We start from the raw sequence: 14,254 nt of genomic DNA, 5'->3' as shown, positions 1-14,254 counted from the left end.
GAGGCTTCAAAGCACGATGCTGGGCTTGCAAAGAGCCCCGTGTCATGCTTTGAAGTATCTGAGGCTTTACCAGTGGCTGATGGGAAGAAGAGCTGAAGTCTGCTGCCTGCAGCCATCAACTGTGTCAGAGAGTTCCCCACAGGGATCTCGCTAGCACAGACGAGCCATTAGCAGATGAGAAGCAGAGCCAAAGCATGCTTTCTGCTTGAAAGCACACAATTAGGAGTGCACTTTGAGGCTCCTGATTTTGCACTTAGCAGCCACATCTCTGCCTGTATATGACGTCAGGTGTGGGGCAGATGGGCGGGGCTGGCTGCCCAATGTTTGGCCCAAGGGCTGGAGACTCCCCCTCCCCTGCTCTTTGGAATTAACCTTGCCATTTCTTCTTACCTGCAGTTGCGGTCTTTGCCGACTTCGATGTTGTAGAGTTGGCTGCATTCTTTGTCTCCTTATCTTTCTCCTCATTACGGGAAGATTTTATCTCTGGAGTAGAAACATTTTTGGCAGCTTTCTCCACAGACTCCTTCTTCTTTGGAGAAGCTGTTCTGGAAACTTTATCCAGCGAATCCTTCAAGCCAGCAGGCTTTGGTGAAGCCACCTGTTTTGATTTGCCGTCACTCTTCTTGGAAGGAGAGGAAGACTTGGTCTTAGCGCCCTGCTTTTTCGTCTTTGTCTTTTCTTTTAGATCCTTCCTCAATGGTTTGCCTAAGTTCTGATCAATAGGCAAGGCTTCTGGGTCTACCATGGAGACGTCAGGGTGTCTAGGCGACGGACTGCGATCTTGCATGGGGACTGGCGGAGGGTCAATGTGTTCATATGTAATGGTTTTATCTGTTGGAATAGTTTCAGATTCATCTTCCGAGTCAATGTTAGCATCTGCTGTAATAGAAGGGCACTCTTCTGTTTCAGGCGGCACATCTGAATCTGTCTGCGATGGGGCAGATTCGCTGACGGAGGTTGGGGGAGTTTCTCCACACAGGCGTGCTTGCTGTTTCCCCCCTGAAGGCGGCTGTGCTCCTCCAGACTGAGTCAACGGCTTCTCTTGCTCTTGAGACTGTTCTTCACTAGCAAACCATTCCAAGGGGTTAGGGTTGATAAAGGAGGGAGAAAGTTCTGTTTTGGGATGCTTGTACTCGCAAGATGTAACGAGGCACAAATCAACATCTTGACGGGTTTCTGGTTTTTCTGAAATAAAGTACTTATCAGCCTCATGGTGGTAGCTAGCAGTGTCCGGGGATGTCATGGCATTCCCACTCACTTCATAAGAGTAACTGACAGTCTCAGATGACTTGATAGTTTTCCCAGGGGTCTCATAAGAATAGCTGACTGCCTCAGGAGATATGTGTGTTTTTCCAGTGGTCTCATAAGAGTAGCTGACAGACTCAGATGATCTGGTGGGTTTTTCATAGGAGTAATCAAAGGCTTCTGGTGACTTGGTGACTTTCTCTGTTGTTTCATAGGAGTAACTATCAGCCTCGGGTGATCTGGTGGTTTTCCCTGTCGCAACATAGGAATAATCAAGAGCTTCAGGGGATCCAGTGGTATGCTCTGTTTTGTCGTAGGAATAACTAACAGCCTCAGGTGATCTGGTGCTTTTTCCAGTTCCATTATAAGAATATTTAAGAGCTTCAGGCGATCTGGTTGTTTCCTGAATGTCTTCCTGGTCCGTAAACGCTAAGAACTCTTGGCTATGTTTTGTTAAAGGGTCTTCAACTATTGAGGTATGATAACCAAATGATTTGTCGGGGGACATGTGCAATGATAATGGAGGTGAATGGCAAGCGGCAGTAGTTGTTTTCATCACAGGAGGTGAATCTGAAAAACCAGGTGAGTATAGAGGAGAAGATTCCCGTGGTGTTAATGGAGATAAATCAGATTTTGGTGAAAGTTTTTCTCCAAGGCTGTTCACTTTTTCTGATGGAAATGCAGAATGTAAGGGCATATCACTAGGCTGAGTGACACCTGATATAGTTTCTTCGTGTAGTGGAGAACCTGCCTGTGATGGTGTATGAGCAGAGGAGGAAGAGGGCGAAGCTTCTATCTGAGATACTGAAATAATCTCGGAAATATCCTTGTCATTGCCAAAACATGCTTGTTCCACTGGTGATATTTTATTTGCAAAAGAGTGCTCCTGCATGTCTGTAGGGCTATAATCGACTTCAGTTGGACCATTTTCAGATATATGGTGCATAGTAGCACCTACTATTGGATGTTCAGGAGACTGTCTGCTGAAGTCCATTGCCAAAGACTGCTCAGGAGAATCTTGCCCAAATTCTACTGACATAGTTGATTGCTCAGGAGACCTATGATCTTGAACTGGTGTCCTTGATTTTGCGGTTTTAGGGGAGAAATCTGGGGGAGAAATGGACATAGGTCTTGGGCACTCCTCTTTAGATGGAGACATTTCTGTTTCCTGAAACGTTGTTGGTGTCTGAACAACAGATACAGAAAGAGAATCGTCTACTTCTGTAGAATGCGGGGATCCAACTTCAGCATGCAGTGAAGGAGATACATCATCAGTGGTTGGTTCTGGGAATGAACTAGTAGCAACAGATGCTGTGGAAACAGAGGCAACTCCTTCGATATGTGAATAAGTGTCTTCTGCTACAACTTCATCAACAGGTGTTGCAGATTTATCAGAGACTGTACCTTCAGAGATCGACATCTTGGTGTCTTCTTTGAAACAACTAAAATGACTAATATCTACCTGTGTAGGAGAGACCTCTCCTAGCTTCCTGTCATCCAAAACCAATGAAGGCTGAGTTTCTGAAGTTTCTAAGTCATCCTTTTTCTTTTCTAGGACAAAGTCCAGTTTTGTTGGTGAAAGCTGTACATCGTTTTCAACTTGCTGTTCTTGGAAAAGGTTTGTAGAAGCAACATCAGAAACTGGGCTCTTCTGTGAAGGAGAACCATCTCTTTCACTCTTCTTTTCAAAGGGACTGTCAGTTTCTCTAGCAGAAGATATTACATCACCACTCAAAAATGCATCATAGGAAGACTCTGAACCAATCAGTGGGGGGCTTCGTAAAGGTGAGAGCACTTTTTCAGAAGGCAATTCAGAGTCAGGCACTGGTTCATCCATTGGGCTTAGTCTGTGTTTTGTAATATTATCTTTGGTATCACTAGCTTCAAAGCTGAATGAAGCATCTGCTTTTCCAGTAGTTTCAGAAGGAAGTTGACTTGATTTTTCATCTGTGGGAGATTGATAATATGGTGTGTGTCCAGCACTACCAGCAGCTGATTGTGAAGGGGACACCACTTCTAATGTTTTATCATCGGGGCTGGGGCAGTGCTCTTCATGGGTTTCATGTTTATCAGAGAGTGCTGTGAGAGCTGCAGGTTCCGATGTCACTTTAATCTCATTGGGAGTCAGTGAAAAGTTCACACTACGTTCACTTAGAGGTGTTTTAGCAACAGGTGACAGAGGGGTTGGGCTTTCATCTAGACTCTTAGTTGGGCTATGCTTGTCATCCAAAGCTTCTGAAATTTCTAGTTTACTAGTACTCTTGACTTCACTTTCTCGTTGGCGGTACAGATCTTGGAAGGAAGACTTGCCAAATTTGTCTTCCTCTAAGGAAGAAGATGGTGAAATTGTAGAAGCTGAAACATTATAGTCTTTGCCCTCAGTAGCATCTGTTTTAGATCCTTCAGATAGCCCATTGAAAGCATCAGGAAGGGGAGAAAGTTTAGTCCTAGTAACTTCTTGAGAGTACAGTGTTGATTCATACTTGGTAATGTTTACATATTCTTGGGAAGGGGAGTCACTTTCCTCATTATTAGTCTCATCACTCATCACATCCCTTGGAGTTGACATTTCATCCATTGGAGTTGGCTCACTGGATATTTCAATGGTGGACTGGGTATAACCTGAAGTAGCAGTGAATTCCTCAGGCTGGTCTTCTCTGTTTTCTTCATCTGAAACAGTTGCTTCACTTTCTGAACCACCAGGTAGCGTTTCATCATGGATTGAAGATGCTGGTTCTTTAGCAGGAGATGGAGGTTCTGAGTACTTAGCTGGAGTGGTTAGGTGCATGCCATATTTATCATCAATCTCACCAGCTTCTGCTGCTTTGTCCACCACAGCCATAACATAATCCTCTTCAGCTTCTATTTTTTCAGTTTCATCTTCATCTCTGACATCCTCAGTTTTGTCTTCCTCCTCATTCTCTTCTGTTTCTGCCTTTTCAACCATTTCATCTACATGTTCTTCATCTCGCTCTTCACCCTCTGCTCTAAATTCTGCCTTTTCATCATATCTCAAATCTTTAGCTTTTTCATGCTCAAATGCTCCAGCCATTTCTTTTTCAGTCTCCCCAGTTTCTATTTTATCCTTCAGGTCTTGTTTTCTGAGGCCTAGTGGTGCCTCTTCTTCCTCATTGACAACTTGTTCTTCGGCTTCCTCTGTCTCAGCCTTTTCTTCATAGTCCCCTGCCTCAGAAGATTCCTCAAGACCTGTTCCTTCATCCTCAAACTTTTCATTGTCATCAACCCTGTCCTTTTCTACAGGCTCCAGCTCTTCAGGAGTTTGTTCACATTCACCCTCAGGTTCAGTGGTAGTTATGCCTTCATCAGGAGAATCAGCAGGCCCTTCTGTTTTTTCTTTCTGAACTTCATAATCCTTTTGTTCTATATCAGTTAACTTGCCTTCTTTTTCTATGATATCTACCTGAGGCTTTGTTTCCTTTACTACTTCAACTTCTTCAGCTTTTAGTTCTTCAAAGTCTCTGGTTAAATCTTCTGGTGAAGACATAAGGGACCTCTCCGCTTCGAGTTCTTTTCCAGCAGCTGCAACACCTACAGCTGCTACCGTTGCAGCGACAGCTCCCAAAGCAGCCACTGCAGCAGGCGTTTCGGCAACCTTGATCTCTTTCTTTGCTGTCTTGCTTTTAACTTTTTCTTTTGGTTTCCCAACAAGCCCACTTTCTTTTCTGACAGACTCTTCCTTCTTTTGTGGCTTTGGCTTTGTTGTAGTCTTTTTCGACTCCGGCAGAGAGGCAGATGTTTTCTTTGTTTCTTTGAGAAGCTTTTTGGGCTCCTTCTTTTCTTCTTTTTTGCTCTCCTTTTTCTCTTCTTTTTTAGATTCTTTTGGAGGAGCTTCTTTCTTTGATTCTTTCTTAGATTCTTTCTTCACATCTTTCTTGGTATCTTCCTTTTTAGGCTTTTCCTCTTTCTTAGCCACTATCCTTTCTTCTCTCTTAGACACCTCTTTCTTTGGCTTTTCTTTCTCCTCTTGCTTTTCCTCAGATTTTACTTTCACTTCCTTTCTCACATGCTTCTCCTTTACTACTTTTGGTTTGACATCTGCTGCTTGTTTTTCAATTGTTTCAGATTTTGCCAGCTGCTGTTCCTTAGCAGTCAGATCCTTTTCTGTCACAGAAAGCCTAGTCTCAGCTTTTGCTGGTTTGTCCTTTTTTGTGGTTGTTTTTTCTTTACTTTCTACCCTTTGAGTCTTTTCAGGTGGGCTAGTCTTCCCTGTGTCAGACACCTCCTCTCTCGATTCTTTTCTGACTGTCTTGCTAGACAGGGATTTTGCAGCAGGCTTAAGACTTTCCTTACTGTCTGCTCGCTGCTTCAGCTTAGTTTGTTTTACTGCTGGGCTCACCATGTTACCCGTTAGGTCTTTCTGTGTAACTGTTGGTTGCTTAAGAAAGTCTAAATGTTTGAGTTTTTCTAGTCCATCTAGTATGCTATATTGGGTACTGTTTCCTGGGAAAAGAACTCTGATTATTTTTTCAGCAGGGTTTGCAGGATGCCATACAATCAAGGATGAGATGGAAGTCAAATAGGAAACTGGGATGTCTACCTCCTGACCATTTGGTAGCACCAGCTCAGCTTTATCTTTGCTTGTACCCGTCCACTGATGCATAAAATATTGCATCTCTTTGCTGCTTTTGACTGGGTTGAGCACATACATCTCAAGCTTCCCTACTCCCATTTTTTGAAAAAGGATAATAGGCTCAGTGCTGTTTGCCACATTTCTAAAAAGAGGCTCTGGTTTCACAGACAGCTTATTTAAGTACTGCAGGGTAAAGCAAGCCTCCTCTACACTTCTTTTTAACTGAAAATTAGGATCGGGGTTTCCTAGGCTTTCAGGAGCATTAAGGAATACAACTCCTAAATCAGGTGAAATTAGATTTTTCATCCAGTCACTGTTGGTAGTGGAGCCTTGAGACTGTTCCTCTTCTAATTCAGCTATTTTCCGTTGCAACATGCTATTAATCCCTGGCAGGTTGTCATCTCCAATGTGGGTGAGCAGAATTGAATCCACTCTATCCAAATGTCGAATGAGTTTCCAGAAACAAGATTTTCGTTCTGACCCCCCGTTGATGAGCATGTTGAATCCGTTGACTGCAAATAATGCAGAATCTCCTCTTCCACCTGGGAAAATGTAACAGCAAGGTTTTGAAAGCTTCAGGAATCCTCCTGATGTTGGTGGCTCCAAGATATCAAAAGGTGATGGCACTTCCACTGATTCTGACAGGTACTCTGTGAATTCAGAAAGTCCTTCCATTTCAGGCAAGATAGAGGCAGAGTTTAGCTTAATGTTGATGAAATCTTGAAGGTTATGTCTGTCTAGGTTTGAATTCTTCCAATCCCCTTCCTCAGGGCAGAAAAGCGTTAAGCTGGCTTTGTTGGCAGGATGAGTCGTGCTCAATAACTCTCCAATCTGGGGTTGCAAAACATAAAGGGGAATGTTATGTGTCAATTTACACTAAATTGTAGTCACTTTTTATAAATCTAAAAGGCAATTCTCAAGACTCCCTAGAGCCTCAAAATAAGGAAGACTTCTTAACGTACTCTATTTGAAGAAGAAAGGCAGGATCGTGCTCATTTTTTTTTAAAAAAAATACATTTCTCTTATTTATTCAGATTCCAGTATACGCAGTGAATTCTCCCCCAATGGATTCTCCATTTACTTCAACAGAGGAAGCACTTGGACATGCATACCTGTGCACACATTGCTGTTTTCTTCATTTAAATGAATAAGTAAAATTTCATCTCAGGGTTGTGTGTGTAGTGCACACAAGGAACTGGATTCAAGAGACAGTTTAGAGGAGGCTATGATTCAGATGACTGGCAGGTGGCAAGAGACATAGATAGTTGCAGTTGGTGGAGCAGGGCAGTGGCACTTACCTGATCTCCTGCCACCAATACTGCTGTGATTTAGTGGGAGAGAGAGGTACAAATCTGCAAGTATGAATACAGGATTGGCTCTGTGTTCTTGCACCATGAAGACCTCATCACCGCCTTGCCCTTTTCCACCCCAGTAAGCCATGGTGCTGTTGACAGGTCAGGTGAGCATCGCTGCCCCATCCCAGATGTATGCCTGTCCCAATCCTTGCTTGCTTTTAGAGGAGCAGTAAAACTGGAATTAGTCTAGTGGGCATTGGGGGGTATTTATATTTCTTTTATTGCTGGTTGCTGCTTTTAGTATTTTTTCATAACTTTTTTGATCACAATAACACTCTCCCCCCTCCTGCGATGCCCAGCGACTGATAATCAGAAGGACACTGCTTGTTTCTTTATTGCATTAAAAAATTGCTTGTTGCTTCATTGCTGTTTGATTATTGTTTTATGGTTATAAGCTGCTCTGTTTATGTGTATAGAAAGGCAGGAGACAAATGCCATGAAATAAAATAAAAATTCAGTACACTAAAGGGATGGTTTCGATCAAGGAATTAATTGGTCATGCCAAGAATCCTGGCCCACAAATTTAATTAGCTAGCAGAATGGAAAAGGACTATAAATAACCATAAGCACATATTTATTTCCTTTGGAGATTCAAGCACTTGTTATGTATTTTAATATATAGTAATTTTTCTTTTGAAAGAAACTGTTATGAAAATCATAGAGCAGATGTTTTGCTCCTGAGAAATAATCCACCCAACATCTATATAAAAAGAAAATAGTAACAAAATAAAATAAAGAAGACTGAACAGCTGTTTTGTCTTCATATGTCACTAAAACTGTGTATATTACCATCTTATGGGATATAAATAGATCTTATCCAAATATCAAGCAGAGAAACCAAAACACTATTATTTAATAGGGTAGCAAACATCTAGGAGAATAAACACTGCAAGATACAAGAGAAAAGCCAATAAAAAGCACCAGGTTTTCTGGAATATAATCAAACAGAAGTATTTATAAGAAATGATCTAGGTTTTTTCTTTAAATGTTATGACATATTGATAATGGAAGCCATCCTCGTTTTTTAGTATGCAAAACTGGGGTATCAACAGACCAGCAACTTTATCAAATTTCATTTTCTTTCAGTGTTGCTTCTCATTTTTTTCCAAAACAAATATGTGTATGTCCTTGAGACAGAATCCTGAAGTAGCATGCCTCAAGGGTTGCAAAGTAGACATCTGATAAAAGAAATTAGCATATTAAATTAGAAAAAACTGGTCATAAAATGGGTAGCTGGGTTGTTTGTTGCTAAGAAGAGAAACAATGTGAGACTTCATGTCAAAGCAATCAGTATACCTCTTTAATAAGGTATATTTTCGTGGGCAATATTCCAGTAAGTAGCAGCAGATTGTCCACTATGCATGAAAAACTGCAAGTCTAGATACATATTTATAATTTGCATGAAGCTAATACTTTAAAAATGTTTTAGGAACTGTTAGGAATGAATAGAAGCATGATGCAACTGGGTTTTTTTTGAAAACTAACTTTGCAAGGTAACTTACATATAGAAATCAGGCAAGGGATTGATTGATTGATTGATTGGTTTGTTTGTTTGTTTGTTTGTTTGTTTGGTCTGTTTCCCACAACCAAACCAGAAATCTTGAAGAGCATGCTGCCTTAGTTGAACTCATACAAACACACTTGGTGGGGACACAGGAGAGGGCCTTCTCGGTGGCTCCTCCCATACTTTGGAACTCCCTCCCTAGAGAAGCTAAACTGGCTCCTTCCTTCCTGTCCTTCCACTGGCAGGTGAAGACTACCTTGTTCCAGTAGGCTACTGGGAACTTACTGCTTTTAATGAAAGGTCTGATGCCATACTGTTTTTACTGTAATTATTGTTATGTTTAAAACGGATTAAATATGTGTAAATAGTATTAATTCTATCGATGTTTAATTGTATTTTAATGATTGAGTTTTCTCTATTTTTAGCAGTTCTTGTTTTTATCTGTAAGCTGCCTTGAGTCCCCTCATGGAAAAAGGCAAGGTATAAATATAATTATGATTATGGTAATTTCCTAAAGTACCCCATATGTTCCATAAGTATCCCATATTATGGGACCAGATTTCTCTTAATATTGGTCTGACTGAGGCTTAGATCTATTAAACTTTCCTTGGATTCATTCTGTGCCTGTGTAACAGTGCTATAAAAATACATAATTCAGCTTGACAGTCTGTTTACGATGGGTTCCTTGCCTTTCAGGAATTTGCAGACACTGTACATTAATTGCAAGCCAACATAATGTCTAGAGAAACAGAAAGAATTAAGTACAGCCCTAGTGACTACTTGACAGATAGTCCATCTCTGTAGATAGCAGATATGGATTCTTTCAGTTTTGGAATGTTGATGTTTTGAATATTAGTGAGCAAAACTCACAAATCATGTATACTGTTGTCCATAGAACAAGATTAACAATGATGTATAGTGGGCTCAAGGTCCAGGCCACCACCATACCCTTTTGATTTAATTTATAATCTCTTTCAATCCCTCCTGGTTTAAGACAAAAACTCCGGAAATATCTGTGTTTGTATCTGTTGAAATTCCAGTGATTTGGGTTCAATTTCCACTTTGAGACATCAGTGTTTAAAGTCCAGAATAAGCCTGCAATCCAATCAATTGTGAATGATGCAAATCATTTTTAAAGTCAGATTTCCCTACAATATACACATAAGTGGGGGGAAGCTGGGAAAGAATTACTTTCACATCCACCTTTCAACTTTGTTTCAAACGACGTCCTGGGATGCATAGAGAAAAATACTTGGAAAAGGACCGCTGTGTGGGTCATAGAACCTTGGTTGAGTGTCTACTTTGTAATATAAAGGGTTATGGTATAACTTTCTGAACATTTAACAAATACCTCGGGAAAATGCTTGGGGAAAGCACCAACATATCCTGATCCTCTCCAACTTTTTATTTATTGAACTTTATTATCCTCCCCTTTCACAGAAGTAATTCAAAGCTACTTACAATAGCAATTAAACAGTATACCGTACTGTAAAACCAGCGTAAAACAAAACAGGGGGAAATCTAAAACTCATTCATATTTCTTAAAAGGCAGGAGTAAAAGATCCCACCTACTGAAGGCCACAGACAATTAAGCACCAAAGGTGTGCCAGAATAGAAATAGTTTTGTCTGGTGCCTAAATATAAGTAATGATGACATCAGGTAAGTTCCCCTGGGGAGAGCATTTCAAACAGAGGAGCCAACTCCTAGGGGCCAAGGTCCCTTCAGCACCACCTCCGAAAATATTTGAGCCCTCCCTCACTGTTGATGGGTATTGCATCTTGAAATTGATTGTGCAGGTGGGGCTTACCTGCCCCCCATATTACATTCAAGTTGGCACCCCTGATTCCACAAGAGGGGTATCATATAATAAGCTGGTTCCCCTGACCACTGTGATGTGCCCCCAGCAAGAGAAGGGAAATATGCCAGTCCTGCAGTAGGTAAACTTGTCTCCTCTCCAGCGCCCCCCCCCCCGCCCCCATTTCATGCCCTGGCCAGCGTGAGCTTGGTAGGGCCCAGGAAACAACAGCTGCTATGCCCCTGATTCTTCTCTGTCCACCACAGGATTGCTTTGTTAGTATGTTTGTTATTGTTATTTTATTGCCACCTTCTTTGAGAATGTTCAGCACATAAATCTACAAATTAAACGTGCAAATAACTAATATTGAAGAAGACATTAGAATAGAGAGTAGTGAAATACAAACCTCCTGGTCAGTGAAGATCTCAATAAAATTCTGAAATGAGAAGGAGCCTGATTGAAGAATGAGCTCGCCTGTGTTTTCAAAACTCTGCCCAGTTAGTACCAGGAGTTTGTGTCTTGCAGCATCTGTGATCATTAAGCGCACCTGTAGAAAAGGATTAAAACAAAAAATGCCCTTAAAATATCTCCTGCTTTCTACAGAGACTATCACTTCTACTTGACCTAAATAAACATGCATGCAGCTGGCTTTGCATTTTATTTATACCCAAACAGAGGAAGACTAGAGATGGGGGAAGAGGGTTTGTGAAATATGGTGCACAACAGAACTCTGTAAGTTCAGCTTTCAAGGTAGCTTACACGCGAACAAAAATCTTAAAAATCTATCCCAAAATGAACTATAACCAAAAATAGAAGCAGTAGCACAGTGAAACAAAGTTAAACCTATCAAGTTGAAGCAGCAGAGAAACAAATGCAGCCCATAAACTGAAATCAGTTAACATTTAGAAGGCCTGGGAAAATAAAAACAAAAACATATTTGTAATGTGTATGGGTTGCTCGTGCGTAAGTTGCCGCCTCTCCAGGCTTTGTTGCCTTGCTAAACCTTTCAGTCTGGGCAGCCCTTCACTTTGTGGCTGCCTCAGCCGCTAGCAGAATCCGTCAGTGGGCATTTCTTAAATCTTTTCCAACATAAAAGTTGTTTGACACCCAGTCTCCTCCTACTCTCTCTGCGCGGAAGTCTTCTGCGCAGGGTGGGCGTGGGTAGCGGAGGACCCGTGCTCTCCCCGCTGGTGTCCGGTGAAGAGTCCTGGAGCCCTCTCGCCGATTCCCCCATCAGCCCCTCTATATCCCTGGTGTTGCGCTGATTTGCTTCCCCATCTGCGGAGCTGCCTCTCTCCCTGCTAGGCCCTTCTCCAGCATCATTTGAGAGCCTTCCCTCCACCTCTAGCTCCGATGTCAGTTCCCTGACAATATTCAAAGCAGCTTACTTAACAAGCAGAATGGCTTTCTTTAGATCAAAAGCAAACACCATCAAAAATATGTTTTCTCAGTTGCTCCTCACTACTGTATTACTATCCCCCACGCTCTGCCATTATTTCTCAAGTGTATTCAACAGACTCACTTTGTCATACACGAACTATTTCTGCTTGGTGAATCAACTGAATTCTCTCAAAATACTTTCTCAGCAAGCTATCTTTATCTGTATATAAACAGTCAAACAATCAAATGCTTTTTTTAAAAAAGCATGCCATGATAAAAATCAGGACTGCCCTGAATTTCTGTTCAAGGACTCACCTTCCACAGATAATTCAAGGGCATTCACTAAACCACATGGAACAGCAGAGAAAAGAAATCCCATTATGGTTTGTCACTAATTGTATTGGGATATAAAAATATAACATTACCCTTGATGGGGTCAAGTCCATTTTCTGTATGCATTTTTTTAAAATAGATAGCACTCAACAATCAGATGAGTGCCACTTAAATCTCACCTGTTTTAATTGTATTAAAACTATTAAAAATTGAATTATCTTGTTTTATTGTTTCCTGTGTTTGGCACAAAAGCTCTGGGAAAGTTGCCATAAGCTTTTGTACAAAGCCATTAGCTTTTTCAGCAAAAAAAACAGCACCTCCACTTTGCTGATATTCCTGCACCCTGTTTATTTATTGATGGCTATAGATGGCATACAAGCAACATGTGTAGAAACTCTCTCTCTCTCTTTCTCTGGATACTGACTTAGAGAATGTTTATCTATTTGTAAACTGAAATATTTATGTCTGCTGCTATTAGAGACAAGAAGTTGGAAGTTCTGTTCAAATAAGGAGGGTGAAAGGAAACACAAATTTTGGCTAAAGAAATGCAAACAGATAATACAGTTGCAAAAATAAAAATTGAGAAACATGTTGCTAAAAATATTCATACAAGCTAAAAAAAACATGTTTAAATACATCAGAAGCAAAACACCTGTTCAGTAGAAAAATTAGATGTTTGGATAAGAAGAGAGTCAAAAGAAGCTGATAAGATTGCAGCAAAGTATTCACTATAGAAGGTGTACAGCCTACACTGACCTTTTCAGGAACAGAATCTGAAGAGCTGATGCGAATATTGGTGACAAGAGATGAAATTAAATACCTTATTGACAAGCCAAAAATTAACAAACCACCAGGTTTGGTTGATATCCACCTGAGAGTTCTCAAATGTACTAAGATTGGCCTCTGTACCAGCAGACATCAGTTTTTTAAAAAGGGAACCAGATGGATGTGCAAAGTTACAGAGCAGTCCACCACCTCTTGTGGGAGTCTGTTCCATGGTCAAACAGCTCTTACAGGTTACAGCGTTTGGGGCTTTTTAGTTTCAAAAAATATGTGTGTAAGGAGGAACATGACAGAAGCTTATAAAATGGTGTAGAGAAAGTGATAGAGGTTTTTCTCCTTTCTCATAATGCTAGAACCCAGGGTGATCCAATGAAACTGAATGTTCGAAGATTCCGGATGGACAAAAAGAGGGACGTCACACACCACATAGTTAAACTATGAAGTTCACTTCCACAAGTTCAACCATGGTTGTAATCAATTTGGATTATTCTAAAAGGGGAATAGACGAATTCATGGAATAGAAGGCTCTCTATGGCTCCTAGTCAATTATGGTTACTATGCTATCTCTAGGATCAGAGGCCTCTGAGGAGAGGTTGTTGAGAAACAACAGGAGATGGCTATCGCCCTCACATCCTACTTGTGGGCTTCCCATAGGCCTCTGGTTGCCCAATTTAGAAAACAGGATGAAGAACTTAAGTAGGCCTTTGGGCTGACCCAGCAAGGTTCTTGGTATGGTTTTGCTTCATAAAGAGGCAAACAGAACTTTGACAAGGAAAAGGTAGATCATGGGAAGCAGAGGATTCTTATATTTTATTTTATTTTCAAAATAATGTATGTTTTCAAGACATTAGGTAAAGGTAAAGGTACCCCTGCCCGTACGGGCCAGTCGTGTCCGACTCTAGGGTTGTGCGCTCATCTCACTTAAGAGGCCAGGAGCCAGCGCTGTCCGCAGACACTTCCGGGTCACGGTCACCAAGACATTGGTGGGCCATAAAAATGTCGGCCCAGATTTCAGAGATGGACATCAATGTCCTGGCTCTTATGAAATTTATTTATTTTATGTCCGCTGTGTACAATGCATTCATTTATACATTATTGATGAATTTACCTCAGTACTGACAGCTTCATCGGAAGGGTTGATGAGGACTACAGTTTCTAAGACATCACTTCTGTGGTGAAGGATTTTCTGACCTGCATAAACAGAAGGGAAAAAATGAATTGTAAGGTTTGCAGTACAGGTTTTTTTGTTTGTTTCCCTTAAGACAGT

The 14,254-nt window shown here is 41.1% G+C and overlaps 1 protein-coding gene across 1 annotated transcript in view; it reads right to left on the bottom strand.

Annotated features, from left to right (window-relative positions):
* The window catches only part of MAP1B (microtubule associated protein 1B), a 70,130-nt gene that overhangs the window by 12,557 nt on the left and 43,319 nt on the right, over window positions 1-14,254 (bottom strand). The window contains exons 3-5 of the mRNA XM_081212466.1: window positions 14,096-14,178; window positions 10,898-11,038; window positions 391-6,667 (exon numbers count right to left, since the gene is read on the bottom strand). Of these exons, the coding sequence (XP_081068592.1) occupies window positions 391-6,667; window positions 10,898-11,038; window positions 14,096-14,178 (6,501 nt within the window). The remainder of the gene's footprint in view (window positions 1-390; window positions 6,668-10,897; window positions 11,039-14,095; window positions 14,179-14,254) is intronic.

The sequence above is a fragment of the Podarcis bocagei genome, assembly GCF_964188305.1.
Source record: "Podarcis bocagei genome assembly, chromosome: 11".
Taxonomy (NCBI): domain Eukaryota; kingdom Metazoa; phylum Chordata; class Lepidosauria; order Squamata; family Lacertidae; genus Podarcis; species Podarcis bocagei.
This window is presented reverse-complemented; position numbering and strand designations above follow the sequence as displayed.